Source organism: Rhinopithecus roxellana, chromosome 3 (assembly GCF_007565055.1).
Source record: "Rhinopithecus roxellana isolate Shanxi Qingling chromosome 3, ASM756505v1, whole genome shotgun sequence".
Taxonomy (NCBI): Eukaryota; Metazoa; Chordata; class Mammalia; order Primates; family Cercopithecidae; genus Rhinopithecus; species Rhinopithecus roxellana.
Genome location: NC_044551.1, coordinates 24,927,113 through 24,947,754, shown reverse-complemented (window position 1 = coordinate 24,947,754; position 20,642 = coordinate 24,927,113). Strand labels below are relative to the sequence as shown.

The window sequence follows — 20,642 nt, the reverse complement described above, 5'->3', positions numbered from 1 at the left end:
TCAGAAGTTAGTAATTCCCTTTCTCTCCATATTGCTGCATGGGCATGGAGGACTAGGTAAGCATACTTACAGTCTGTATATATATTTACCGTTTTTCCTTCTCCTAATTCTAGTGCCCGAGTGAGGGCTATTAGTTCTGCCAGCTGAACACTAGTTCCTGGAGTGAGGGGATTACTTTCAAGTATTCCATTATCACTGACCACTGCATACCCCGCTTTTCGAGGTCCTTTTTCTACAAAGGAACTTCCAAGAGTATACAAATTGAGGTTGGGATCAGTCAAGGGAACCTCTAAAAGGTCCCCTCTAGCTGCGTAGGTTTGAGCAATTACTTGTTGACAGTTACGTTCTATCTTCATTGTCTGAAAGAAGTGTGGCTGGGTTAAGAGTTGCACAAGTGCGCAGTCGCAGCACTGTCCCTTTAAGTAATAGGGCCTGATATTTAAGTAAACGGTTGTCTGACAGCCACAAGTCTCCTTTAGCAGTGAGTATGCCATTCACGTCATGAGATGTGCACACAGTAAGATCTCTTCCCTGTATTATTTTAACTGCTTCAGATACTAAGACCCCTACTGCTGCCACTACCCATAAACAGTGAGACCAACCCTTTGCCACTACATTAATTTCCTTACTCAGGTATGCCACGGGTTGCAAGCCCGTCCCTCGGACCTGTGTAAGGACTCCTAGAGCTATTCGTGTTTTTTCTGTGACATGTAAAGAAAAGTCTTGCCCCATTGGCAAGCTTTACACTGGGACTTGGGTTAGGGCCTTCTTTAGGGCCTGGAAAGCTGCTTCTGTTTCAGGTGTCTGTCTTCTAAATGGGTATTGACTTTCTCAGTTTCCTTAATTAGTGTATATAATGGTCTGGCTATTTTGCCATACCTGGGAATTCATATTCGGCAGAAACCTGTTATGCCAAGGAACCCTCTTAGTTGCGTTAGGGTTTTGGGATGAGTATGAGCCAGTATAGGCTGGATACGTTCCTCACTGAGGGCCCTGGTGCCTTTGGATAATTTTAGCCCGAAGTATTTAACCTGCTGTGAGCAGAGCTGAACCTTTGATTTGGAAACCTTGTAGCCACAGGTAGCGAGGAAATTTAAGAGCACTTGGGTGGCTTGATGGCACAAGGTTTCTGAACAGGTGGCTAAAAGTAAATCGTCCATGTACTGAAGGACAAGAGTGTCCAGGTGTGAGAGTTGGCTCAAGTCTTGGCCTAATGCCTGGCCAAATAATGGGGGCTATCCCTGAACCCTTGGGGTAAAACAGTCCAGGTGAGTTGAGACATGGTTTGAAGGATCTTCAAAGGCAAACAAGAATTGAGAGTCAGGATGTATAGGGATGCAGAAAAAGGCATCCTTAAGGTCCAGGACTGTAAACCACTCTGCTTTCTCTGGTGTGTGGGAAAGCAGAGTATAAGGGTTAGGTATAGTTGGGTATAGAGGAACAACAGCCTCATTGATAATCCTGAGATCTTGCACTAACCTCCACTGTCCGTTGGGTTTCTGTCCTCCTAAAATTGGAGTATTGCAGGGGCTATCGCATGGTTCTACTAGGCCTTGGGCTTTTAGGTCCTTAACAATCTTTTGGAGTCCTTGTTGGGCCTCGGGTCTGAGGGGGTACTGCCTTTGGTAGGGAAAGGAGGCGGAATCCTTTAGTTTAACTTGAACAGATGGGCATTCTTTGCTCAACCATATTGTCCTTCTGTTGCCCAGACTTCAGGATTAATTCCTTCCTCAAGCAGGGGACAACAAATGGGTGTTCTCCTGTGTTCAGGTGTATAATGGCCCCTGCTTTTGCTAGAATGTCTCTCCTTAACAAGGGAATGAGGTTTTCAGGCATAGTTAAAAAAGCATGTGAAAAGAGTAAAGCTCCCCAGTCACAACTTAGTGTCTGGGAGACGTATCTAGTGACTGGCTGTCCTAGGACCCCTCGGGTAGTGACAGATCTGGAGGACAGTTGTCTGGGACAGGAGAGTAAGACTGAGAAGGCCGCGCCAGTGTCCAGGAGAGAGTTAACCTCCTGGCCCTCAATGGTCAAGCATACCCGGGCCTCTGTGAGAGTGATGGCATGGGCTGGCACTTGCCCCGGGCACCCTCAGTCCTGCTGCTGGATCATCTGATTAGTGGATTCTGACTCAGAGGACCTTGATCCCCTGGGGCAGTGGGCCTTCCAGTGATTCCCTTGACATAAGGGGCATGGATGAGGGGGCGGCTTACTTTTACTTGGACAGTCTTTTTAAAGTGTCCTTATAGACCGCACCGGAAGCAAGCCCCATTAGGCATTCAATTTGTCCAGCTTTTCCCTTTTCCAGAGACTCCAAAGTCCGCTTGTCTGAGGGCCGTAACTAAAGTGGTGGCCTTTTTTTAAAATCCTGTTTATCCCGTTCCGCCTGCTTCTCCTGATCTCTATTATAAAAAACCGAGGTTGCCAAGTTCAATAGGGTTTCTAAGTTTTGCTCTGGGCCTAAGAGCTTGTAAATATTTTTAAAAGTATTTCCAGACATATTGTTTCTGTTAAGACTTTTAGTCCTAGGTTTTGTAGTTATCACTAAATGATGATGGTTATTGCTGTGCTTCTCAATAATTAGGTCGACAATTTTCTTTGTTTTTTGGGGACTATTTCTTATTTTTCTTTCACTCATCAGATGCTTCCTTAAGTGCTTATCATATGTGTTCTAGAATTCAGGGCAAATTTGTGTCCTTCTGATGTTTTTGGGTTTTGTTGTTTTGTTAATGGCAAGTGTTTTTGCTTAACACAGGAAATGTTTTATATCAGACCAAACCTTCCTGCCTGTAAGAATTTTCTGGTTTATTATCTGTTTTTCTGTTCTTGTGGATGGGTTAGAGGGTGATACCCTAGGAAAAACAGGCAGTTCAGTGAAATAGGAGTACTCACTAACCTGATTATTCTATCAGGTATCATGCTATTACAATATGGTTCATATTAAAATAATGTTGTCTCTTTTCTTCCATGGGGTGGGTGTTTTGTTCTATCTTATAAAAGAAACTATGCTAGAAAAACTAAAACCTGTGTACTTTCTGGCCTGCTATTATGATGTCAACTATATATGATATGATATATTTGTCTGTTTTTGACCTACTCATGCAATTTTTCTGAAAAACCTGTATGAGCATAGTATTTTAAAATATGAATCCCTTGGCTTCCATGACATAATATCTTGGCATTTTCTTATGAGCTGCTTTTAAGTCACTCTGAGTCTTAAAAAGAAAAAATGTAACTCATTCTTACTCCACTAAATTATTGGCTGTTTTATTTTTATATTTTTAATTGATGCAAATATTTGTACATATTTATGGGGTATATGTGATATTTTGTTACATGCATGAAGTGTGTAATGATCAAGTCAGGGTTGGGGTATCCATCACTTTGAGTATTTATCATTTCTAAGTGTTGGGAACATTTCCAGTCCTCTTTTAGCTGTTTTGAAATATACAATACATTGTTGTTAACTATAGTCACCCTACTCTGCTGTTGCACATTATAACTTAACTTCTTTTATCTAACTGCATGTTTGTACCCATTAACCAACCTCTCTTAACCCCTCTTCCCAATCCCTACCCTAAGTCACATACTCTTCCCAGCCTCTGGTATCTGTCCTTCTACTCTCCACTTTTGTGAGATCAACTTTTTTTTTTTTTTTAGCTCTCAAATATGAGTGAGAACATAGGATATTTGTCTTTCTGTGCCTGGCTTATTTTGCTTAATAGAATGACCTTCAGTTTCATTCATGTTGCTACAAATGATATGATTTCATACTTTTTCATGACTAAATAGTATTCCATTGCATATATATACACCACATTTTCTTTTTCCGTTCATCTAAATCAACACTTAGGTTGATTCCATATCTTTGCTGTTGTGAATAGTGCTGCAATAAACATGAGAGTCCAAGTATCCCTTTGGTATACTGATTTTTTTCCTTGGTATACTTGATTTTTTCCCAGAAGTGGGATGGCTGGATCATATGGTTGTCCTATTTTTAGTTTTTTTTTTTTTTTTAAATAAATCTTCAGTGCCTATTTTAATAATGTAAATTTTTAAAAAATCTATTTTTCAACTTCCTATTCTGACTCACTGATGTGTTTATTTCTAAGTCACAGTTATGGTAGCTTTTTAATGGCTTTTACCAACTGGAAGGACAGATTGCTCTTTATTCCTCTTTTCTAAAATGTTTCAGGCTAAATTCAGATTTATTCTTTTTGCCCTTACTTTAACATTTCTTATCTCCATTTCTCTTATATTTTCCTTCAGCTTGATCTTTGACTTTCCTTTCGCTTGTTTTCTGTTAACTTTCCATCATTCCCTATTTTCTCTATTATTAATAGTTCTTTGAAACTTAACTTTTTAATTGGCCCCTTTTCTTAAACTTACTCTTCTTTATCACTTAACTCCTTTTGAATGTCACACTGTCATAAAAAGCCCTGTCCAAATTTAGATTCATTACTACGAAGTGACTTCCTTTCTCAACTCTATGTGTATTAATACTACCACTCCGTTAGACACCTGGAATTAAAACTCTAAGTCATATTTGCATTAATCTTATTGTCTATCTTCAATCATTTTCTAATTACCGTTGATACTTTTTCATGTAATGTCTCCGCTGTCTTCCTCCTCTTCCATATTTCATAATTACCACTACCATATTCTAGATCATATCATCTCATACCTAGATAATTGAAACCTCATTCTGACTGACCTTTCTCTTTCTGTTTTATTTTGCAAATATCTGTGAGCTTTTTCTAATATAAAAACTGTAGGTAAATACTAATATTAGACTGATGGCCTTATTAATTAATTCTTCATTTATGTAACAAATATTTGAATGACCATTATCTGCCAAGCAAGCTTCTGAGTGCCGGACATGCAAACGTGAACAAAACACATTCTAGTCCGTGCTCTCTTGGAGCTTACGTTCTAATAGTGGGTAGAGGTCGGGAGGGAAAGAATAGAGATCTGACAATGAACAAGGTAATTCTGGTTTCTGATAAAGACTGTGATAGATAGAATGGGAGGTATACTGGGAGTGTTAGTTTAGCTTGGGTACACATGAAGACGTCTCTGAGCTGAGCTATGAGGGCAGTTGAGACCAGCCAGACTGGGAAAGATAGGGGAGAAGAAAGTAGATAAATGCTGGAAAACATTTTAATAAGTGAGAAGTTTTTCATGCCTCCTCAAAATTAATAGACAGAATAGTCTTTAACCCTTTATGTACAAGATAAGAATTCAGTTTTTGATGAAAGTAGCATCTCAGGCATCATGGGGAAGATATGGATTATTAACAAATGGAGCTGGGAAAATTAGTTACTGTATATAATGTAATTCTTGGCTGGTTGACTTTCTTGAAGACCACTGATACCTGTGGGACGGGAATTATGTTGTCTATTAAAACTGATATAGATGAAAAAAGAAAAGTTCTATCATTGAAGTAAATTTTTTCCACTTAATTTTTAGTTTTCTTAATCTGTAGTTTTTTTCTCTATTCAAGATCAGCGAAGAGTTTGTTTTTGATTTATATCTGAACTTACATCTGAAATTTTCCAAAAGATCTATTTATTGAGATATTGAAATAATAAAGTCAAGTTTCCATATTTGATAATTAGATACTAAATCTCATATTGTCCTGACATCTCAGGCTGCCAAGCATAAGACATAAGGGGCAGGTTTGGTCCATAGCCTCTAGACTGTGGCTAAATCAGGCAATCACCAGAAAGATAAGAAAAAGAACTGATTGTATGCATAGGTCTACTGACAGTAAAGGTGGGACCAGTAGCCTTGAATTTAGTTGTGTTCTTAAAGAAGTGTGGTTTTTAGAAATTTCCACCTTCTTCATTGTAGGTTCTTGATTTGGGCCTTTGAGAATCTGAAGTTTGATTGGATATTGGGTTTCTTTAGACATTCTAGTAAGTTATCATATTCTTCATGTGAAATTATATTAGTTGGTGATCCCCATGGCAACATAAATTTACTTCTTTAACTTTTGCAGGGAATTTATTATTTGATTTTTTTTTATAGAAATTATGACCATTATTCACTCTGTTACTGGTTATATGATCATGCATATGTTTGAATTATATGTTGTGTTAATGTTGTGGCTTCTATCATATGCTTTGTAGGAAAATAGTTATTCATCCTCTGTGCCTCTGGTCTGCTTCAACTAAATTTGACTTGAGAGTTGGCTGTTAGCTGTAGGCATTTAGTGATGTATGTCCTTTTTAAAGCTGCTTTGCTTGTGTCTGAAATTTTACCCCATTTCCCAAACCATCTTGTTGCAGGCTGGCAAGTCTGTGGCACTTAAGATAGATACTTGCTCAATTTTTTTTTCCTTTCCTTTCCTTTCCTTTTCTTTTCTTTCTTTCTTTCTTTCTTTTTTTTTTTTGACACAGTGTCTTGCTGTATCTCCCAGGCTGGAGTGCAGTGGCATAATCATAGCTCACTGCAGCCTCAAACTCAAGGCTCAAGCAATCCTCCCACCTCAGCCTTCCAAGTAGCTGGGACTACAGGCATGTACCACCACACCTGGCTAACTTTTAAATTTTATTTTGTAAATATGGGATCTCCCTATGTTGCCCAGGCTGGTCTAGAATTCCTGACCTCAAGCAGTCCTCCTGTCCTGGCTTCCCAGAGTGCTTGAACTACAGGACTAAGCCACTGTGCCAGACCTTGCTTAAATTCTTGACTTTTATGCTTTCTTGGGCACTATTTCAAATTTTTAATTAAGCTTATGATTTTTTTTTTTTCTTCTCAGGGGAAAGTATCTTCTCAAAACAATTTTATTAGGACTAGGGATCTTGTTACCTGGTATGGTATTATGGCAAAGGAATACCCAGTAGACAAATAATGATACTGTTAGAGCCTTTCACTCAATAATGAAAAATAAACTGTATAGCCTATATTTCACCTGATTCTGGAGCAAAGTGCTTTATGATGTTATCTGTATTCCCAGAGTCATGTGGTATTTACTAGCTTTACCCTTGTTATTTTTCAGGGTAGTTTGAATGATTAACTTATCAGTGTCAGAATGACTAAAGTAAATATTGATTTTTTGATAAAAGTATATTGAAATAAATAATGAGCTTAAAATGACAGCCTTCCAATAAATACTCATCAAGCATATACTCTGTGTAAAACACTTTGCTATGTGCTCTGCAAGATTCAGAAATAAACCAGATGTGGGCCGGCGCGGTGGCTCACACCTGTACTCCCAGCACTTTGGGAAGCTGAGGCAGGTGGATCACCTGAGGTCGACAGTTCGAGACCAGCCTGACTGACATGGAGAAACCACGTCTGTACTAAAAATACAAAATTAGCCGGGCGTGGTGGCGCATGTCTGTAATCCCAGTTACTTGGGAGGCTGAGGCAGGAGAATCGCTTGAACCTGGGATGTGGAGGTTGCAGTGAGCCGAGATCGCATCATTGCATTTCAGCCTGGGCAACAAGAGTGAAACTTCGTCTCAAAATAAATAAATAAATAAATAAATAAATAAACAAACAAACCAACCAACCAGATGTGGCTTTTGACATTAAGAATCTTTGAGGCTGTGTGGGAGTTTATATCCTGTGGAAGGAACCTCCAGAATGACCTGTGTGGTTTTTCCTACAGAAGGGCAGGGCTCACCTGAGACACTGGGTGCTATCTTGAGGTCTTGAAGTTGAAATTCATTCACTGGTTTAAAAAAAAATTTTAACAACTAGTATATATACTGGTTATATTTAAAGGCTGTTCTTAATGTTTATGCTTGTTTAGTTTTTTATTTGAACTTTTTTTATATTTGTTAATGTGGACTCTTGTTATTTTCTCTCTAGTTTAATAGAAAATGGTCAGCTTGAAATTGTGACAGGTGGCTGGGTTATGCCTGATGAAGCCACTGCACGTTATTTTGCCTTAATTGATCAACTAATTGAAGGACATCAGTGGCTGGAAAATAATATGGGTATGTATTGGTATATTCTTTATTTGGGCTATTTTGGACAGTTAATTTTGGGGAATGTGAGTGAGTCTCTGTCTTTTTTTTTTTTTTTTGAATAACTATTTTCCCTGTTACTCATTATTGTTGAATAGTTCATTCTTCTTTAATTTATGATATTTCTTAGCTCATAAACTGAGTTACAAAGATTTACTGTAGTCACTTTTAGGATCATCTACCTTGTTTAATGTATTATTTATCTATATTTTTATTGGTTTTGGGATTTTAATTATATGTTAAGACTTGATGACAAGAGGCAAAAACCTAATTATGGTAGCTTAAGTTTTTTTTTTTTCAGCAAAAAAAGGAAAGAAAGATATTTGTTATGTCACTGAGTGTTACAGAGATATGGTAGCTGCAGGTATGGCTGCATTCAAGGATCCAGGGGACTTAAATTATGTTGCCTGGGCACTGTATCTTTGGGTTCTGCTTGTTTTGCTGGGTTTCTTTACAAGGCGAGTAAGATGGCTCTAGGCAGCTGAGACAAATTTTTCCAACCTAGCAACCAGGAGTTCTCTTTAAAATACTTCATCTAGTTGGCCCAACTTGAGTCAGTTGCTTATGTCTGAGCCAGTTACTGTGTCCAGAGGTATAGGAGTTCAAATCACTAAGGTCTAGTCATTTTGGTGGAAATGGTCTTGGGGGAAAGGGAATTGTGGCGAGCAGGGTCAGCTGCACCTAAAAAGCATGAGAATGGGTCCTCCATATGAATGGCCCCATGGAATGGGTCCAGTTCAACAGAAGAATTCTGTTGCTACAAGAAATGGGAAAAAAGATGCTAGACTGATAGAATCAGATATCTACTCTAAAAACTTGGGACTAATAGAAAACTGTGATATTTAATATTTACATTTTGTAACATGGTATGTAAATCCTTTCAAATATTTTGTATCTCAGTGTAATAATGTAGTTTTTTATGTAAGTATATGTGTTTTTTGTTGAAGTTATTTTTAGATATTTCCTTATTTTAAAAAATTGTCTCTTAGGGATAAAATTCTTCTCATCCCTATTAATTTTTTCTTTACTTTTTATTTTGAGATAATTGCAAATTTGAAGAAATGTGTAAGAATACTGCAAAATATTCTCATAAACCCCTCACCCAGATTTACCAGTTGTTAACATTTTGACACATTTACTCAATTTTTTCTATTTCCATGTTGTTGCAGTGGTGCTGGTATTTATTATTATCAGAACCATTTGCAAGTATGTTGCAGGTATCATGCCTGTGTAGAAAATAGTTAGCATAGCAGGTCTGCTATCCTTAGAAAGGCCTTGCTTACAAGATTGGCCCTTGGCTAGTGTCTGGGAACATGGATATCCTAACAATAAGAGTGGCTCACTGTTTTTAATCTGTTTGTACAAACAATGTAGTTTGTGCTAAACAGTTGCATTCCTTCTGGGAGTCTGAATTCTTAGTATGTGCTGAACAGAGGATGCCTACATGACCAACCCCCAACACTGGACACTGAGTCTGTAATGAGTTTCCTGGTCAACAACGCTTCACACATACTGTCACAGTTTCGTGTTGGAGCATTTAAACACATCCTGTATGACTCCACAGGGAGAGGTCGCTTAGAAACTTGTACCTGGCTTCCTCTGGACTTACTCCATGTGCTTTTTCCTTTTGCAGATTTTTTTTTTCTCATTTCAGTGTAATAGATTATAGGTATGAGTACGACAATATGTTGAGACCTGTGGTTTTTCTTAACAAATCACCGAACCTGGAGGTGGTCTTAGGGACCTTCTCTACACAATGCCCTTTTTCTTAAATACTTGATGTGCTAATCCAAGAATATTCACTTCATAAACCTCAGTTATGAATGTTTTTTATGTTTTTATTGAAGTATAATTTGCATGCAGTAGAATATATAAATCTTAAATGTAGAGATCAGTGAGTTTTAACAGATGTACATACCCATTTAATCTATACATTTATTACCCAAGAAAGGTCTCTCATCCCCTCATCTTTCCCCTTGCAGCCAACTGCTCTTTGATTTCTGTCATTGTGGATGAGTTTTGTTTGAAGAAGAATTTATTAATATATGGACTCACATAATATTCTTTTGGATCTTGTGTTTTTTGTCCAGTGTAATTTTTTTCTTAAAACTTTATTGAGATTTATTTTACATAAATTCATAGATTTGTACAACCATCACCACAGTCTATTTTTAGAACTTTTTTCAACATCCCCCAAAGAAACCTCATACCCAGTAGTAGTCACTCCCCTTTCTAGCTTCACCCTTCCCTGCCCCAGTCTCAGGCTATCACTAGTCTTTCTGTATATATGGATTGGACTATTCTGGACATTTCACATGGATGGAAGCATGTATGGTGACTGGATTCTTGGCATAATATTTTCAAGGCTTATCATGTATTATAGCATATATCAGTGCTTCATTCCTTTTATTAGCTGAATAATATTCTGTTGTATGGCTATACCACATGTGTTTATCCCTTGTTCAGTTGATGGGCACTTAGGTTGTATCTTTTTTGGCAACTATGAATGATGCTGTTATACACATTTGTTTAAAGGTTTTTGTGTGAATCTACCTTTCTTCCTAGGGGTAGAATTGCTGGGTTATATGGTACAAAAGTTTAGCATTTTGAGAAACAGTCAAACTTTTCCAGAAGAGCAGTATGATTCTACCTTCTCACCAGCAATGTGTGAGGTTTCTACTTTCTCCGTATCTTCACCAACATTTTTTACTGTCTGTCTTTTTTATTGTAGTCATTCTAATATGTGTGAAATGGTAATCTCATTGTGATTTTGATTTGCATTTTCCTAAAGACTAGTGGTACTAAGAATCTTTTCATGTGTATATCGGCTGCTTATGGATCTTTTAAGGATAAATATATATTTTAATTATTTTCCTATTTTTCAGTAGAGTTATTTGTCTTTTTATTATTGACTTAGAATTGTTTTTATATATTCTGGATAAAAGTTCTTTGTTGGATAGTGACTTACAAATTTATTTTTTCATTCTGTGGTTGTCTTTTTCACTTTCTTGAAGGTGTCTTTTGATGCACAAGTTTTAATTTTGAGGAAGTTTTTCTTCTGTTGCTTGTGCTTTTGATGCCATAGTAAGAAACCATTGTGTATTCCCAAATTATGAAGATGTACTCCTGTTTTAAAAATAGTTTTATGGTTTTAGCTCTTACATTTATGTCAGTGATCTATTTTTAGTTAATATTTGTATATGATGTGAGGTAGAGTTTCATATTTATTTTTTGCGTGTTGATACCCAGTTATTCCAATGCAACTTGTTGAAAAAGATGATTCTTTCCTCACTGAATTGTCCTGGCACACTTCTTAACAGTTAGTTAACTATAATTATGAGAATTTATTCCTGGACTCTCAGTTCTGTTTCCTTGACTTATATTTATGCCAGTACCATACTGTCTTGATTAGTATAGCTTATAGTAAGCTTGACATTGGGAAGTCTGAGTTCTCCAACTTTGTTCTTTTAGGCCAGTTTATCAATCTCTGCAAAAATATCAGCTAGGATTTTGGTAGTGGTTGTATTAAATCTGTAGGTCAATCTGGGAGAATATTGCCATTTTAACAGTGTCACATCTTCTGATATATCAACATGGGATGGCTTTCCATATAAGTAGATCATTTTTAATTTCTTTCAACTGTGTTTTATAGCTTTCAGTGTAAAAGTCCCATGCTTTTTTTGTTAAATATGTTCCTAGGCATTTTGTTTGTTTTACTGCCATTATAAATGGGATTGTTTTCTTAATTTCATTTTAGGATTATTCATTGCTAGTATGTAGAAATACAATTGATTTTTGTATAGTGATCTTATATCCTGTCACCAGCATGAAGTTTTTGAGATTCATTCTTGTTGTGTATGTTGGTAATCCATTTCCTTTTATTACTGGGTAGTATTCCATTGATAGTCCAGTTTCCTGTTGAACATTTGGGTTGCTTTCACTTTTGAGCTACGGTGAATCATACTGTAATCAACATTTGTGCACAGGTCTTTTTGTGGGCATGTTTTCATTCTCTTGGAATGAAATATGTACTAGCACTAGAATTGCTGGGCTTTAGGATAAGTGTATGTTGCAGCTTGTGTGAACTTTGAAAGAGTTTTCCAAAGTGGTTGTGCTATTTTATATTCCACCGACAATGAATTTGAATTCTGGTTGTTCCACATTTTTGCCAATGTTTGATGTGTGAGTCTTTTTTCTTAGAACCATTCTAGTGAGTATATAGTAATATTTCACTGTTATTTTAACTTGCACTTCTATGATGACTAATGATGCTGAGTATGTTTTGTTGTGCTTATTGGCCAGTGGTATACCCTATTTTCAAGTTTCTAAGTCTTTTGCCCATTCTTTTTATTTGAATTGTTGCCTTTTTTTGTTGTTGTTGAATATACTTTAAGTTCTAGGGTACATGTGCATAACATGCAGGTTTGTTACATAGGTATACAACGTGCCATGGTGGTTTGCTGCACCCATCAACCTGTCATATGTGTTAGGTATTTCTCCAATGCTATCCCTTCCCTAGCCTCCCAGCCCCTGACGCGCCCCTGTGTGTCATGTTCCCCTCTCTGTGTCCATGTGTTCTCATGTTCACCTCTCACTTATGAGTGAGAACATGTGGTGTTTGGTTTTCTGTTCCTATATTAGTTTGCTGAGAATTATGGTTTCCAGCTTCATTCATATCCCTGCAATAGGACATGAACTAATCCGTTTTTATGGCTGCATAATATTCCATGGTGTATATGCACCATATTTTCTTTATGGTGCATATACATATGGTTCCAAGTCTTTGCTACTGGGAATAGTGCTGCAATAAACATACATGTGCATGTGTCTTTATTGTGAATAGTGCCGCAATAAACATACGTGTGCATGTGTCTTTATAGCAGCATGATTTATAATCCTTTGGGTATATACCCAGTAATGGGATTGCTGTGTCAGATGGTATTTCTGGTTCTAGATCCTTGAGGAATCACCACACTATCTTCCACAATGGTTGATTTACACTCCCACCAACAGTGCAAAAGCATTCCTATTTCTCCACATCCTCTCCTGCATCTGTTGTTTCCTGACTTTTTAGTGATTGCTATTCTAACTGGGGTGAGATGGTATCTCATTGTGGTTTTCATTTGCATTTCTCTAATGACCATTGATGATGAACTTTTTTTCATGTTTGTTGGCTGCATAAATGTCTTCTTTTGAGAAGTGTCTGTTCATATCCTTCGCCCACTTTTTGATGGGTTTTTTTTTTTTTTTTTTTGTAAATTTGTTTAAGTTCCTTGTAGATTCTAGATATTAGTCCTTTGTTAGATGGTTAGATTGCAACAATTTTCTCCCATTCTGTAGGTTGCCTTTTCATTCTGATGATAGTTTCTTTTGCTGTGCAGAAGCTCTTGAGTTTAATTAGATCCCATTTGTCAATTTTGGCTTTTGTTGTCATTGCTTTTGTTGTGTTAGTCATGAAGTCTTTGCCCATGCCTATGTCTTGAATGGTATTGCCTAGGTTTTCTTCTAGGGTTTTCATGGTTTTAGGTCTTATGTTTAAGTCTTTAATCCATCTTGAGTTAATTTTTGTATAAGGTGTAAAGAAGGGGTACAATTTCAATTTTCTGCATATGGCTAGCCAGTTTTCCCAACACCATTTATTAAATAGGGAATCTTTTCCCCATTGCTTGTTTTGTCAGATTTGTCAAAGATCAGGTGGTTTTTATATATTTTGATAATCTTATTCTTGCATGAAGGCATGAAATCTTTTTGATGAGCTTTCCAGTTTTGTTAGCAAATGTGCCCCCTTTATAAAATTTTGGATTTTTCTTATATCGTACCTTTTCCTAAGTTTGCCTCTTACCCTCCTTTTAACAAGTATTGCCAAGAAAAACTCTAGCAGGACCCTGGGTTCCTTTTTAAGTCTCTCCCTTGTTCTCACCTCCTTTCATATTAAAGTTTTTAAAAATATAGTTTACACTCTCTCTTTTCTACATTATTCAGTCTCAGTGACTCTTTATTCCATTACAGCTAGGTTGGCTAGGTTGTTACCCCTGTGGATCCAATGGTTTTGATATGGAAAAGATCACCAGTGATGTGTTATAATTGTTAAATTGAATGGACACTATAAACTCTGTAACATCACTACACTGTCTGATACTGATTTTTATCTTTTTTGTAAGCTTATTATGTCCTCATTATTTGGACAATACATACTCCTTTTTTTAATTTTATAACTTTTGATGTAATTTTTAACTTATAAAGGTGACATCATAGTACTTGGGAAGGACTCCCATATATCTTGTACATTGATTCACATGTATATTTTTCTGAATCATTTGAGAGTAAGTTGGAGGTACTCTAACTGTACCCTTATCTCTAAATACTTCATTGCTTATTTCCTAAGAAATAAGGACACTTTTATATGTAAATAGAATAAAGTTATCAAATCAGGAATGTTAACAGTGATACAGTAGGACAGTTTGGTCCACTGGCTGTGTTCAGATTTTGTCAGTTATTTCAATCGTGTCTTTTATAAGAGCCACTTATTTATTTATTTATTTATTTTTACATTTTATCCTCTGTGAAAATGAGATATATCTTTAATCAGTAGTTCGCATTATTGGCGTGAGCCAGCTGTGAGAAATCACTGGCCCCTTTCTAGGTAGAGTGAAAGCACCAGCATCATAATGTCTTAAGATTTAATAAAATATGGTATAATTATTTTGGCCAGTTCTGCTGCTGTATCATAAGATGATTTGGGGCTTTTGTGAGGTGTAAAAGACATAATGTTGGGGTTGGGAAATGTAAGTTGAAATGAGTTACGTTACTTTTCTTTATCGTGTAATAGTTCCAGGGTTATCCAGCTCCACAGATCACAGGACTGTGAGATCCTTCCAGGAAGGGCCCTGGTCCTGTTTATTCTCTACCTCTAGTTAATGGCAGTGGCTTTATAATAGGTAAAAGATGTTAATGGCTAAAAGATGGCAGTGTTTATTTCAACTCTAACTGATTAATTTCAGTGAGCATCTCCTGCCTATGTGGATGGGCAGTGGCACAACCCTCCCTTCCTGATATCTTGCTGGGCATACTTGGCAGAGGATAATGCTGGGTACGTCCTTGGTCTGATATCTCTAGGAGACTATACAACATTGATGAATCTGAATGTGTTATGACTTCTTTTTATTTCATTTATCAATTAAAAAAATAACACTTATCATCTTTATCCACAGGAGTGAAACCTCGGTCCGGCTGGGCTATTGATCCCTTTGGACACTCACCAACAATGGCTTATCTTCTAAACCGTGCTGGACTTTCTCACATGCTTATCCAGAGAGTTCATTATGCAGTTAAAAAACACTTTGCACAGCATAAAACGTTGGAGTTTTTTTGGAGACAGAATTGGGGTATGTAGGGTTTGATGAAAGCTGATCCCACTTGGCCTAGATACTGTTTCACAAGGGTTATGAACTCATGCCACTGTGGGTTTTGTTCTCTGCCAGTCTTGAAAAATCAGGCAACGTAAAGATACTCACTCTTGTAATTATTTTCCCCATGTGCCTGTGTCAAGATTCTTTTAAGTAATAATGCAGATATTTATAGAGCATAGAAGAATATTTTTATGACTAAAGAAAGTAGATAAATATAAGGAGTTAGTATTTTGCCAATAATGCTTTCTCTTGCTTCTGTTTTAGAAAGCACATGTTTTATCACAAATTTGAATATGCATTAGAACTGATACCAGTCATATATCTTATATTCAGCCAGTTTTCCTTCCTTCTGTCTCTCTTGTCTCTACATCTTGTAAGAATTGCCTTTTAAAGCCTTAATCCTGTCCTCCTAAAACAGCTCTAATATCAAAATGCCACCTGTTTTCACAGTGTGTTCTGTGGCCACGCAGGCATTCTAAGGATATACTTCTGCAACTCTTTATTAGGAGAGAGGAGACAAGGTCGAGGCCTCTTGGGAGGCCTTTGCCTTTCTCAACCCCCATTTAATTCAGACTACCTTATTTTCTATTTATCAAGCCTTTATTATGGGCCATGTATTCTGTTACCTCTGCTTTATATTCATTCTCATTTAATATTTTTAATATTTTTTTTATGGTGAAGAAATGGAGGCTTAGATATGAGAAGCCATTTGCCAAAAATCATATAGGTCATACACAGAGAGCAGAGATTTGAATCTAGTTCTGTGTAGTTCCTGAAGCCCAGGCTCCTAACCTCTGTCATTGTGTTCTCAGTAAGATTTCATCTGAAAGAAATATTTAGTTTATAAAACAGTGTTTGAGAAATTACTGCATTGCATTATACTTGTTTTCTTGTATAATCTAGACCCCTTAAGTGTTTCAGAAAAATCATTTTTAAATCTAGACAGTAACTTTCTTATATGTACTCCTGTTTTTTCAGTAAGGAAAGCATTGGCTATACAGTTTCTTAATTCTGGAAAATTAAACCTGTAGGGAGAACAAGAACTTGTAGGGGATTGCATTCTGTGTAGTTTGATCAAATGCTAAGGAGCATATTAATTTGAAAAGCAAAGAACTGTTGATTTGAAGAATCCCTACCTAAACAATTGTCCATAAATATCAGTTAGTAAGAAATTATTGATTACTTAAATATTTAAGTACTTAAATTTAATATTTAAATATTTAAATATTGTGCTAGGAAGAAATATTGAAAACATCCTTGCTTATAGGGAAATTCCAGTCTAATTTGATAAAATACAGATACAGCCAAATGTAGCAGATACAATTAAGTATGTAAATTAGCTGCAAAAGAGTAGAGCATAAGGAGAATTAGTGGGGTATGGAGTATGTCCTTATCCATAGGAGAGAAGAGTTTTAGGGCTTGTGACAACCTTTTGTGACGACTATATGCTCATAGCAAGCATTAGTGACCAGCATCTACAGTGTCACAGTTTTGAATATGATTCAGTGAAACAGCTGACAGCACTGAAATACATAGATTTTAATAATTTTAAATTTGGAAAATAACGGTTAATTATTTTAACTAAGTTGATAAAACTGGAATATTCTAGGACTTACCTGATAAATTTGAACATGTTGCTTTTTAAAAAATGTTTTCAAATTAAGTTGAGCTTGTTCATGTGTTCCAGTTCTTAATGAAGCAGTTATTTTCACTTATTAAAAATGTAAATTTGTTTTGTCTTTCTGTTACATAAGCAATAGATACTCATTGCTGAAAATTGGAAATCCATACATAAATAAAGGGTGGAGGGTTATTTAAAAGCTCAGGATCATATTCACAAAGATAGTTTTTAACTACTAGTTAGGTCCTGCAGTCTCACTTGTTGATAGGCTTCTCACCTCTCCAGGCCAGTGGTATCAACATGTGATAACATTGTAATTTTAATTAAAAGTAATTCTGCATCAGGAATCAGTGCTCATTTTCCATATCTTATTTGTTTTGTTTTTATTTTTGTTTTGCTTTCTGAAAATTACTTTTTCTTTTCCTGTGCTTCTTTGTTGGTGAAAACTTCCATTGACTAACTCGTTCTTGGTAAACATGGGGTGAGACTGTAGATTCTCCGGGGTTGCACATCCTCTCCTCACCATAAGAGGAAATTTTCTCCAAGAGCGAATTTCTCCAGTGTTTTTATAAGTCTTTGTTCCACAGTTCTTCCTTTGTTCTTCCATCCCTTTTTTACTCTCTTCTTCTTCTCACCCAGCCTCTGCAGCTAATATCATGGTATCTCTCAGTGAATCCTGTTACCTGAATTGGGAACAGATACGGCAGGAACTGGCAGCTAGGGATGGACGTGGTTTTGGATGAGCCAGTTGTAACTTTTACTACTGTTCAGTTTGTATCCCTCCAGGTCAGCTGGCGCTGGTTCATGGTGGGGCTTTCCTGTCTCTGCTATGCTTAGATAGAAGAGGTAGATAGAGACTGAGATGTGTGAGTATCTTCCTTCAGACAGGTGGCCATTAAATGCCACTGGGATATGTGTACTGGAAGTTAAAGGGGCTGCTGATTTAGAATAGAGCTAAATCAGCATACTTTGTGTAAAGTAATGACATTTTGAATATTTTTTGGGAAAATAGTTTTTATAAATGCAGGTTTGTGTGTTGGCTCTTTATTTTAGATCTGGGATCTGTCACAGATATTTTATGCCACATGATGCCCTTCTACAGCTATGACATCCCTCACACTTGTGGACCTGATCCTAAAATATGCTGCCAGTTTGATTTTAAACGGCTTCCTGGAGGCAGATTTGGTTGTCCCTGGGGAGTCCCTCCAGAAACAATACATCCTGGAAATGTCCAAAGCAGGTATGAAAATGCGTATTTCATAAGACAACGTCTTGAATAAAGTAGCCACTCAGCTGTTAGTTGCTGAAGGGTTAAACAAATGGGCTTCAGTAGCGAACATTATCCTCGTTTGAAGTATTCATTCAAACCAGATCTAAAGCAACTTAAAAATGCCAGAGCCTTGACTATGCCTGTTATGTGTTACATTTTAATGGAAAGTGAACATTACTAGATCAATATACAATGGATAACCTATAATACACTTTTATTACCATCTCCCTTGCCCTCATTATAAAAGCCTTCTACTGTGTTTGATTTCATATACTTTTGTTGACAATAAAACTTCTGTTCCCTATTGTACAAATTGATAAGAAAAGCAATTCAACTGCAAAAACACATTTATTGAAATGGAACACATAAAGAATGTAATTATCTGTTCCCTTAATAACAATTTCAATAGTAGTGAATGCTTCCCAGCTCTGGTGTATACACATCTTTGCATCATTCTGATGTTTTTGACTTATAGTAAACTTTAATTAGGAATATTTATACTTAAATACATTTAAATAAAAATCAAAGGTATGAATCATTTCTTTAGAAGAAAATTGTGCTAATGATGGAAGCATCTCATTAAACCAACTTACATGTAGTTTCTAATATTGGTACTTTTTTTTTTTTTTGAGACGGAGTCTCGCTCTGTCGCCCAGGCTGGAGTGCAGTGGTGCGATCTCGGCTCACTGCAAGCTTCGCCTCCCAGGTTTATGCCATTCTCCTGCCTCAGCCTCCCGAGTAGCTGGGACTACAGGCGCCCGCCATCTCTCCCGGCTAGTTTTTTTTGTATTTTTTAGTAGAGACGGGGTTTCACCGTGTAGACCAGGATGGTCTCGATCTCCTGACCTCGTGATCCACCCGTCTCGGCCTCCCAAAGTGCTGGGATTACAGGCTTGAGCTACCGTGCCCGGCCTAATATTGGTACTTTTAAGTTTAATTTCTTCACTTACAAATTAGTGTATTAAAATAAAACATTGTGGTGTAATATAAAAACATTAAACTGCTAGGAAAATAATATAGCCCATTAAATAAATTAAATAAATGAATTTTTGCACTATTAATTCAGTTTATTTTAAAAAGAGAAGTCACTTAAAAATGTGTGTTAGGAAGAAGGTGAAATGAGATCTTTTTACATTCAATGAGTCCTTAGAATCACAAAGCAGATACTCTTTGTGAGCCTTTTGCTGTGGCAGACATGAAGGTGTTTTAGCATAGCAGCCTTAAAGTCATGGAGCCCTTCTGTCAAAATCTGACTTTAATAGTTGTTTAGAAAAACTGCCCAAGGTTATGGATTGACTTGGTTTCATTTTCTTGGTTCCTACAGCCATGAGAACCAGTGAGGAATTCAGAACAACCTGCTTTCTAGTTAGGGTTGGGCTAAGTAGGCATAAGAGAATAAGCCAGTATATTGTGTGGCAGAAGGTGTAATGAAAAGGAAGGGTTGAGTGTAGGGGCATCCTGGCCTGTGTAGGTGGGCAAATAGCTGTTTATATTTACAGGTATTTACACTACTCTCTGCTCAGGTGACCAGGGATGGGGAAGTTGTTACAAGTGAACCAGATGTTTCAGCTGGGGAGTCCCAGTGCATTCATAGTATTGTGAGCCCTTTGTTATTTTTTTGGGGGGCGGGGGAGTTGCTGCTGAGACTACCTGAGGCACATTCTTGAGGAAAAGAAGGCTTTTTTATAATCCTTTTGCTATGTCATCTAACCTTTCAACAGTTGTCCCTCAGGATGATACCTTGTGCTCAGTTCCAGTGGTTCTGAAAGTGATTTCCAGGCACCTGGGGGCATACTGTTGAATGAGTCTATATAATACTTAGAGATTTTTTCTTTTTTAACTTCTTGGCCGGGCACAGTGGCTCATGCCTGTAATCCTAGCACTTTGGAAGGCCAAGGCGGGTGGATTGTCTGAGCTCAGGAATTCGAGACCAGCCTGGGCAACATGGTAAAACCCCATCTCTACTAAAATACAAAAAAATTAGCCAGGCATGGCGGCGTGCACCTGTAATCCCAGCCACTCGGGAGGCTGAAGCAGGAGAATTGCTAGAACCCGGGAGGCGGAGCTTGCAGCAAGATCGCCCCACTGCACTCCAACCTGGGTGACAGAGCAAGACTTCTTCTCTAAAATAAATAAATAAACAAACTTCTTACAAGTCTTGAAATGTTAACTCTACTGGTTACCTCAGATCCATGTATCACCTTGTTTTTGACCTGATGATAAACTGAGATAAAACACAGGCATTCCAGCTCATTGGCCGCTTTCAAGCTCCCCACTTTTTTTGAGACAGATTCTTTTTCTGTCACCCAGGCTGAAGTACAGTGACACAATAGCTCACTGCAGCCTCCATCACCTGGGCTCAT

At 37.2% G+C, this 20,642-nt stretch overlaps 1 protein-coding gene across 1 annotated transcript in view; it reads left to right on the top strand.

The window, feature by feature from the left end:
- Positions 1-20,642, top strand: part of MAN2A1 (mannosidase alpha class 2A member 1) — a 192,438-nt gene that overhangs the window by 57,953 nt on the left and 113,843 nt on the right. The window contains exons 5-7 of the mRNA XM_030926978.1: positions 7,822-7,949; positions 15,191-15,364; positions 18,063-18,249. Coding sequence (XP_030782838.1) covers positions 7,822-7,949; positions 15,191-15,364; positions 18,063-18,249 — 489 coding nt within the window. The remainder of the gene's footprint in view (positions 1-7,821; positions 7,950-15,190; positions 15,365-18,062; positions 18,250-20,642) is intronic.